The sequence below is a fragment of the Gaeumannomyces tritici genome, assembly GCF_000145635.1.
Source record: "Gaeumannomyces tritici R3-111a-1 unplaced genomic scaffold supercont2.8, whole genome shotgun sequence".
Lineage (NCBI taxonomy): Eukaryota > Fungi > Ascomycota > Sordariomycetes > Magnaporthales > Magnaporthaceae > Gaeumannomyces > Gaeumannomyces tritici.
In genome coordinates, this window is record NW_008804552.1 from 482,042 (window position 1) to 490,406 (window position 8,365).

General features: G+C 59.0%; 4 protein-coding genes across 4 annotated transcripts in view; 3 read left to right on the plus strand and 1 right to left on the minus strand.

Annotated features, from left to right (window-relative positions):
• Positions 1–2,608, minus strand: part of GGTG_12286 (hypothetical protein) — a 3,167-nt gene extending 559 nt beyond the window's left edge. The window contains exon 1 of the mRNA XM_009230183.1: positions 67–2,608. Coding sequence (XP_009228447.1) covers positions 283–2,367 — 2,085 coding nt within the window. The 5' untranslated portion in view covers positions 2,368–2,608 and the 3' untranslated portion in view covers positions 67–282. The remainder of the gene's footprint in view (positions 1–66) is intronic.
• Positions 2,609–4,187: 1,579 nt separating this feature from the next.
• Positions 4,188–4,667, plus strand: GGTG_12287 (hypothetical protein; the record flags this gene model as incomplete). The annotated part of the gene is made up of 1 exon (XM_009230184.1): positions 4,188–4,667. One exon carries the CDS (start codon positions 4,188–4,190, stop codon positions 4,422–4,424), a length of 237 nt encoding a protein of 78 aa, XP_009228448.1. The 3' UTR covers positions 4,425–4,667.
• Positions 4,668–5,476: 809 nt separating this feature from the next.
• On the plus strand, positions 5,477–6,970 carry GGTG_12288 (hypothetical protein; the record flags this gene model as incomplete). The annotated part of the gene is made up of 2 exons (XM_009230185.1): positions 5,477–5,564; positions 5,742–6,970. 2 exons carry the CDS (start codon positions 5,477–5,479, stop codon positions 6,968–6,970), a joined length of 1,317 nt encoding a protein of 438 aa, XP_009228449.1.
• Positions 6,971–8,260: 1,290 nt separating this feature from the next.
• Positions 8,261–8,365, plus strand: part of GGTG_12289 (thymidylate kinase) — a gene marked incomplete at both ends in the record, with an annotated part of 1,227 nt that continues 1,122 nt past the window's right edge. Inside the window, one exon of the mRNA XM_009230186.1 lies at positions 8,261–8,331. Within this exon, the coding sequence (XP_009228450.1) occupies positions 8,261–8,331 (71 nt within the window). The remainder of the gene's footprint in view (positions 8,332–8,365) is intronic.

Below are 8,365 nucleotides of genomic sequence, written 5' to 3' on the forward strand. Positions count from 1 at the left end.
AAAAAAAANAAAAAAAAAAAGAAAAAAAAGCAGTCCCAGCCAAACGGCAGATTCCCCGAATAAAACCTTGCAGTCCGCATCGACGTAAGATACGTCGAGCGAATGAGATGGGATATGGGAAAACACACATACGGGTTCGCGCCTCGTTGGTTGTACTATGGGCCATGTTAAAAAATATAATGGCGCAGGAATGCGGCCAAGGATCTAAGAAACAAAGGAGCTCGTGAAAACAAGGAGACAAGAAACCGGAAAATAAACCGATAATAAACACCTTAAATGTCTTCAGCGCTCAACCATGTCAATGTCGTCATCGTTCCCATCCAGGTCCCGCTCAAACGCCATCTGAATGTCCATGACTTGCTGCAGCTGCGCGTGGTCCAGCTTGCGCTTCTTGTGCGCGGCTAGCGACCTAGCCGTGCGGACGACGTTCTTGATCTGCCGCCCGTTGAGGTCGCCCTCGGCCAGGCGTCGGTAGTCCTCGTCGCCGATGTCGTCGGCGTCGGCCTCGCCGCCCGCCGACAAGAAGTTGCGCCAGATGCGCTCGCGACTCGACGCCGGCAGCCCGCTGTAGCGCAGCGGCACGTGGATGCGCGACTTGAAGGCGTCGTCGAACGTCTTGATGCGGTTCGTCGTCATGAACAGGATGCCGCCGTAGTACTCGAGCGTGCGCAGGAAGATGCTGACGAGCGCGTTGCGCGCCATGTCCCGCAGCGACCGTCGCTCGAGGAACACGTCGGCCTCGTCGATCAGCAGCACCGCCTTCCAGGTGCTGGCCAAGTCGAGCGTGCGCGCCAGCCGCTGGTCCAGCGTCGACGCGTCGGTGCCGAGGTCGCCCGACGACACGATGTAGAGCGGCCGCTCCGAGAACTCGGCCACGCACTCGGCCGTCAGCGTTTTGCCCACGCCGGGAGGGCCGTGGAGCACCAGGATCAGGCCGCGGCCCTTACCCTTGACGATGTCGTCGAACGCCGCGGCCTTGGGGTCCGTCGTGCGCCGCGTGTGCTCCGACACGAGGGCTTGGACCAGCTCCTTCTGGCTGTCGGGCAGCACGAGCTGCTCGAAGCACTTGTGGTTCCAGTCGACGGGCGAGACGCAGCTGATGAAGAAGTCTAGGAACCTCTTCTCCGAGAAGGCGAAGCCGCGCACGATGGCGGAAGCGAGCACGCACTGCTCGTCGGTGAGCTTTGTGTACTTCTTGAGCTCCTGCGGCACCAGCTCTGCGTCGGTGGTGCTCGGGTTCTGCTTGCGCTTCTTCCCGTCCCGAGCCGCCCGGGACTGCGGGAAGGGGCTGAGGGTGAAGGACGAGTTGCCGTTGATGCGGTGGTGGGTAGCGCAGTCGATCATGGTGCGGCTGTCGATGTTGAACCGGGAGCCCTCGCTGTCCAGGGCGACGCCGCGGTACTGCACAAAGTGCTGGCCGGCGTGGGCCTCCCACTTGCGTCCCCGTTCCAGGAGCTCCCGGGTAGCCTGCTCCGGGTTGGGGTGGAGCAGCATGGGAAACGAAGAGAGGGCGTCGATGGGCACGGCGCCTTCCATCCTCCGCACGGGAAGTGACGTTTGGCGGGTACCAAAGTCATCACCGTCAAAGTCCACGTGCTGGCACTGCAGAGCGAGAAACTCGCCGCAGGTAGTGCTCTGGTACGCGTAGCTGTTTAACTTGAAGGCACGCGCCTGGCCGAGTACGGTCGAGTAGATCAGCATGCCGGGCCTGAAGATGGTCCAAAGCAGGTCGTAGCTGATGAGGCCTTCCTTGCCAAGGTTTTCGGACTCCTTGATCGTATCGGCGAAGTGCTCGTTGATGAAGTCCATCAGCACCACCATGTGGACGGCGCCCTCGGAGCCGGGCTCTTCCTCCTTGAGCTTGTCGGCGTATGCCTGGAGTTCACTGCGGTAGTGATACAGACATCGAGGCGGAAAGCCAAGGGTGATCTCATCGGTGAAGAAAGAGATTCCCGGGAAGCTGCCGATAACCTCCCTCAGCGCCTTCTTGAGGGCCGGAGAGTTGACCGAAAGTTGCTTGTTCGTAACGAACTGGTTGCGCGAGTCGTAGACATTGGTCTGGCAGAGGGCGAACTTCTCGTACCAGTTCGTTTTCTGCTCTGGAATCTCCTCGTCCTCCTGCGGCTCACAGAAGTATCCCACGCCCTTCTTGGTCCAGCGCTTTTCGAGAAGTTTGACCTCAGCCCTCATAGGCGCCTTCTCCAGCTCCTCACGCTTGCGCTGTTCCTCGTCACTAACACCTTCCTCTGTGTCCTCGTTCTGGGTCTCATCAACTTGGGAGTCAATCTCGTCCTCATCGCCGGTGTAGTCCGAGTCGGGCTCTTGCTGCGGCTTGGCTCGCCGGGCAGTCTGCTTGGTGCGTGCCATGTCGATTAGAAGAGGGAGAGGAAGCGAGACCAACGGCGAAGATGGAAGGAGATGACCAAGCTCCTATCGAGAGGGGCTGAGAAAAGAGTGCATAAGATAGAGAAAGAGTGGCAGACAGTGAGGGCATCTAACGGCTGGATGGCCTATACTTATAGGTAATCGGCACACATTTCCCATACTTTCCACTCCTGCCTTCAAATCAGCAAAGTTCCTTGGTTCTTTGTGAGGCTCTAGGCAGAAGTGCACAACCGCCCTGTATGTGGCACAGCAGCCAGGTACCCGCTTGCAAAGCTTCGTCCAAGTCTCTCATTGGATGCTGCCTGAACCAAGTTTGTTTAGTCTATGGCGGTGACTCAGGGGCGCCTAGAGGATTCAAAAATTAAGTGTAGATGGCCATCAGGGTAGGCTGCCTGTCTGCCTGATCGTATTATCAAATTGTCTAGCAAGCCGAGCTCGACAGCTCTGGCTCAAGATAGCACGAGCTTCGACGAATCATCTCCGGATCGGAGAGCACGGGCCAAGGACAAGGACCGGTGGGCTAGTCCGTGTTGGGTTAGTGCCGGCCGGAGGATGGATTCGGGGCAGGCAGCAGCCTCGAAAAACGGCACATCGGCCTTGCTAACAGCCGGCGGAAGGAATCCAGTAGGATGCGCCTAGAGGGTGACTCAATCGGCATGGGTAGGTAGTTCTCACCACCGGTATCTGGAGATTCCGGGTCATGGAGGAATAGGTCGCTTGTCGAAAGTCTGCCCAGGCGCCCGTCCAACAAAACCTGCCTCTCTCTCCCTGCTTGGGGGTGGACCTGGCAGAGCCGCCATGGTTGGACGGACGGCAACTTGCAGCTCTTATTCTGCAGCTTGAGATGTCTCCTAGTCCGATCAGAAAAATTGGGTGGTCAGCCCGCAGATGGCCCAGACAGACCAAGCCAAGGGGAGGCGCGAATGGCCACAGCCGCCGAAACCGGTCAGGGAGCCGAGACGGCCACGGAGGATGCGCAGAAACTATCGAGCTGTGCCGACGGCAGCTCGCCACCTTCGTCGTCATCGGATTTCCCTGAACTCGATTGAGGAGGTGGAAGTTGGCCTGCATAAACCCGGCTGGGCACTGCGGCTAGGCCTCCGAAGGACGAGACAGCCCCAGAGCCAACCAAGAGCCAACACACATAGCGTCTGTGGCGCATAAAAGCGACAGGCCAGGATGGCCGCAGACGGCACCACCGGCCGCGACCTCTGGCCCGCGTGTCTGATGGTGCCACTGGCGAAGCCCACACCGCTTAGTTAATCAACCCACCGCCAGCCCCTCCAGCTGAGACAGCTCGTCGTCGAGCCCCAAGAGCCTCGCCCACGGATCGACACGGCCGTTGTTCCGCGGCCCCCAAGACAGTATCTGGGTTCTTCATGCCTGGAGTAGGCGGGTGAATGGGGCTCGGGGACGCGGGGGATAGGGTCGGCCGGGAGATGTTCTGAACGGATGCTCTGAACGACGTCAGGGCAGGTTGGGCCTGAGACAGCGTCAGCTCTGGGTTGGCAGGAGCGGCTTCTGACGTCCAAGCACAAGAGCCTGCGGTCGCACGTCAGGAGGTCCCCTCGTCCCCAGCCTCCAGATTATCTCTGCTGCCATTAAACCTGCAGGATGGAGCACGAGCCTCTCGGTATTTTAATCTTTGTTCTCGTTTTTCTACTCGCGCTCCCCTTGAGCCCTCGTCCTTTGCGCGACCAGACACGGACGCGTGGTGGGGCAGGTACTTGTGGGTCGGCTTCAAGTCAGGACACGCAGGGGCGATCCTGCGCAGGAGACGCGATGATTGGCAGACGGGTTTGATGGGCGCAGACCTCAGCCAGTCAAACCCCTCCGCCCAGCTTTGCGTGGTGCGCGCAGCGCACAAACCCTCCCTTTTCGCATTCGCGCCCGCTGCCAGCACCCTCGCTCGGCCTGCAGGTCCTCAGACGCCGGTCCTGTCCTCGTGCATTTTGCTGGCTGTGCACTGTTCGCTGGCCACGGCCGATGCGACAGCCACTGGCAGAGAAGGCGCGAGGGCGTCGGCGCTTGGTGCGTGACGGCGTGCCCAACTCCAGCAAATTGAGTGAGTGGATGCTATGAGTGCATGCATGATCTGTGTAAGATACTTGGCCACGAGCGAGGGGAACAGCGACGGAGCAGAGCTGCTGCCATCTGATGCCTGGGTGGGCAGGTGGGCACCTGCTGGCTGCCCACTGTGCACTGTGCGGGCATTCCGCCTCCTCCCCCTCCCCACCCCCCTGAGCGAGGACCCCGTCCCGTTGGAGCGACGCCAGATCGAGCCCGCCCACGCGCGTCGAGTTTGACCACGACTCGGCACGTTGAGCAGGCACGCTGCGCAGCCCGTTAATTAGACTTGCAGGACAGTCGACAGTCTGAGCCCTCGGGCGCACTCGTTTCCTCATCCCTCCGTCGCTGTCGCACAACCCAACCCGCCAGATATCACTAGGACGCAGTCTCTACGTTCAGGCAATTTTCTGGCCAGACAACCAAGACGCACTTCTCTTCACTCAAAATCCAGAAACCCCCGACCCGCACCCCATCTGCTGCCGTGGCAAGCAGGGAAGCGCTCCAAGCTGCTGGTCCTGTTTGACGTCGATCCAGTGCGTCGCATTAAGTCGCGCCCGCAGCTCAGGTGGTATCGGCATTGCGCACCACCCAATCCGCGCGCTCCATCGTTGGGCCTCTTCCAAGGCGACCACACCTTCGCCACGCCGACCCGTTCCAGCGACCACCTCCTCATCAGCTGCGCTCGCAATAAGAATACTAGCACCTCCCACATCCTTCTGGCCACACTCTGTCTCCTCTTTTTCCCGACTTCCCCTCTGCCCCTCAGCCGACTACACGGGTCTCTCTACTATCGCGACCAGATAGGGCACAAACAAACATTGAATTCATTCGAGCCCAACAACAGTCTGATTGACTTTATCGTTGTCGCCACCATCCGCCTCAAGCCGTCCAACAGACAGGCAGTCTTGGCACCCACCCTTAGAGTCGTGGGTGATTGACTGGGTCGACCCCGATACCCAGCGACGGCCTCCAGACTTGAATTGTCTCCATTGCGGCCCGGCGCCGTCGACCTCGATACACAATGGCCAGCACTGTCCCTCGCCAGCCCTTCGCCCCTCTCGATGGGTCTCGGCTGCAGAACCTCACGAGCTTGAAGAACAGACAGAATGGTATGCGCGCTTTCTTTCAATTCTAAGCTCCCCTCAGCCCCTGGTCCAACACCCCTTGGGCAGGTTCAGCCTCCGCACCTGACTTGCTATGCGATCCATAGCGGCGCAAATGACAGGCGATGCTTTCATGTCAATCAACACTGCGATGACCATCATGCTAACTAAATTATTTCTCAGCTTTCTCGTCGGGACCTTCCAAGAGAAAGGCGGAATCAATTGACAACGATGATTCGGAGAATGTCGACCCCGTGATCTTCTCCAAGAGGACAAAGGGCTCCGATAGCTTCTTCTCCAACGACTACTTCAAACCATCGTCGTTTGTCCTGACCAAGGCGCCGGCACCATCGCTCCCCAAGCCCTCGCCAGTCCCAAGTTACCCCACCCTCAACAGGACAAAGCATGCGGGTATCTCCAAGCCACGCTCCATCATCAAGCCTCGGTCGCCTGTCTCCAAGATCAACTCGGCGCACCCAGCTGCGGCTCCCCTATCGGCTCCTGCCGGTCGCTCTCCGACCCGTAGCAGCAAGCGCGTCGGAATTCTCTCCAAGAACCGACGCAAGACCGCCAGCCCTTTCACTCGGGTAGACCCTCCCACTTTCGGCCTGGGCGCCGGTGCTCCATTTTCGCTCGATGCCGCCCTCAAGGGCACCGTCTCCAGCTACGCTTCTCGGTCGGCAGCCGCAGCCGCCCCATCTTCCTCCCTGCTCGGCGACCTGTATGGGGCCGAGCTGGATGGCTCATGGAACTTTGAGATCCACGAGGATACTCCCGAGCAGGAGATGACGAACCTGCTGCAGCACAGCACCTGCGTCCTGGACATCAGCAGCGACGAGGAGAGCGAGCAGAAGCGTCGGCGTGAGACGGCCGAGGGCCGCGACAAGGAGAACATCCCTCCCGTCGATGATATCAGCCAAACCACCTCATCTTCAGCCCGTAGGCGAGATCTGGATGGCGACGACATGATCTATGAGAAGACTCGTGGCCCTCTGTCGGAGATGAACGTAGCCGACTACTACGCCGCAGGATGCCACAGTGGATCCGTCATCATAGTCCCTGGAGATTACGACGACGCCGAGACGGTGCATGGCGGTGACGAGTACCAGGAGCCTGAATCCAACGTCGCTGGCGATGTTGCGCCCAAGGTCGCGCCCAAAAACAAGGGTCCAGAGACTGAGGCCTCAATAGACGAGCTTATGGGAAAGCGCAACGCCCCCGCCCCACAAGCTGCTCTGCTGCAGCCCATTGAGGGCACCGGTGAGAGCTTTGAGCTGTGGGAGAGCAACAGCGCCAAGGATGAGGCGGAACCCATCGCACCGTCCACCCCATCTGCACCAACGGAGGAGGCTGTGGCCCAGGCTGAAGCCTCGACCGAGGCCGAAGTCGCAGACCCTGTCCCTGCTTGCTGATTTAGAGGTTTCTCATGGTGCTTCGTTTCTCTGGCTCGTCCTTCTTTCTACGGGTGATACCTTTTTCCTTATGGGCTTCTGTGGGGCTCGGCTGCTTTTTAATGTGGTACGTGTTTTCGACTGGATGTGGAGTTACACGGCGCTGTCTACTATTTGAATGCGGGCGAGGACGGACGGGGAGCTTACAGGACTGGGGGATGGGGGCTGGCAATATCGGGGACGAGTATATGATATGATATGGCTAGGTTCGGGGACTTGGTTTTGTGTCTTTTCTACTGGAGCTTGAAGCTTGAATTTATGTGCACTTTTATTCCACTGAACCGTGCCTACAGGTGTGTGGCGTACTCAACCCTACGGTAAATGCTACCGTGTCAATGTCCTGGTTGAACGGGTGTTCCTGTTTTGTGTAGCCATCGCTCGCGATCCCATGCAGGTACCAAAAGACAGTGCCTGGGCCTGGTGCCTGACACGTCTGATTCCGTGCTGCTGTGTGCCGTGTTTGACAGCGTACCGCCCAACATTCTCGATTGCCTGGCCAGGGATGAGATACCTAGGATGTACCAAGAGAGTGTTCCTTTCGCCCGACACAACACCTATGTAGAGATGTCCAGAGCATGGCACCCCATGAGGAACATGGCCAACCTGTGCTAGCTGCTCGCGCTAATGCGGGGTGGAGGCTGGGGACTGACGTGAGTGATGAGATCGCGCAGTCGGTGCTGTGTGGGGTGAAGCTGCAGCTGACATGCTGTCGTCCCACAATCGAGAGAGGGACGGAGAGGCCCCTGGCTAGGGCCGGAAGCTCTGGAGCTCTCGATTAGTGCCTGTACCGCCCGCCGCCACCGCCGCTTGACTGGTGTGCCTCTGTAGCAAGCGCGGCAGTGGAACCTCGTAGGCGTTGTGCCGTGCCCCATCAATGGGTTTCGAGCAACTTCGGTCACGGGGGCGACGCTTTGGTTAAAGCGAATCGCCCAGGTCGCCTCCTACCAGAGGTGAGAAGTCACACCATATCAAGGTTTTTCAGACGAGGGGTGTCGAGGCGGTCATGTATAATTCAAGCGAGGGGGATGGCGGGAAGAGGAGTGTCGAGCGGGTGAAATTGAGGCAACTTGAGGAGAAACAATTCCACTGGATCGCTTTCCTTCGCCACTACGTCACTTTTCGACATTGATCTGGGTTACCTCGCGCTAATACAAAATAGAGCCTGGGTATCCAAACTCCCGCGGCTAATCAGGGAATACAACACGAAAAAAAAAAGAAAAAAAAAAGACAAAACCACCAACACCAAGAAAAATGACATCCATCAACGACCTCGCAACCGCCGCCATCGCCTCGTCCGCCGTCGAGCTGGCGAAGCGGCCGTCGTCCTCGGCCGCGGACGGGAGCGGCGGCGGAGGC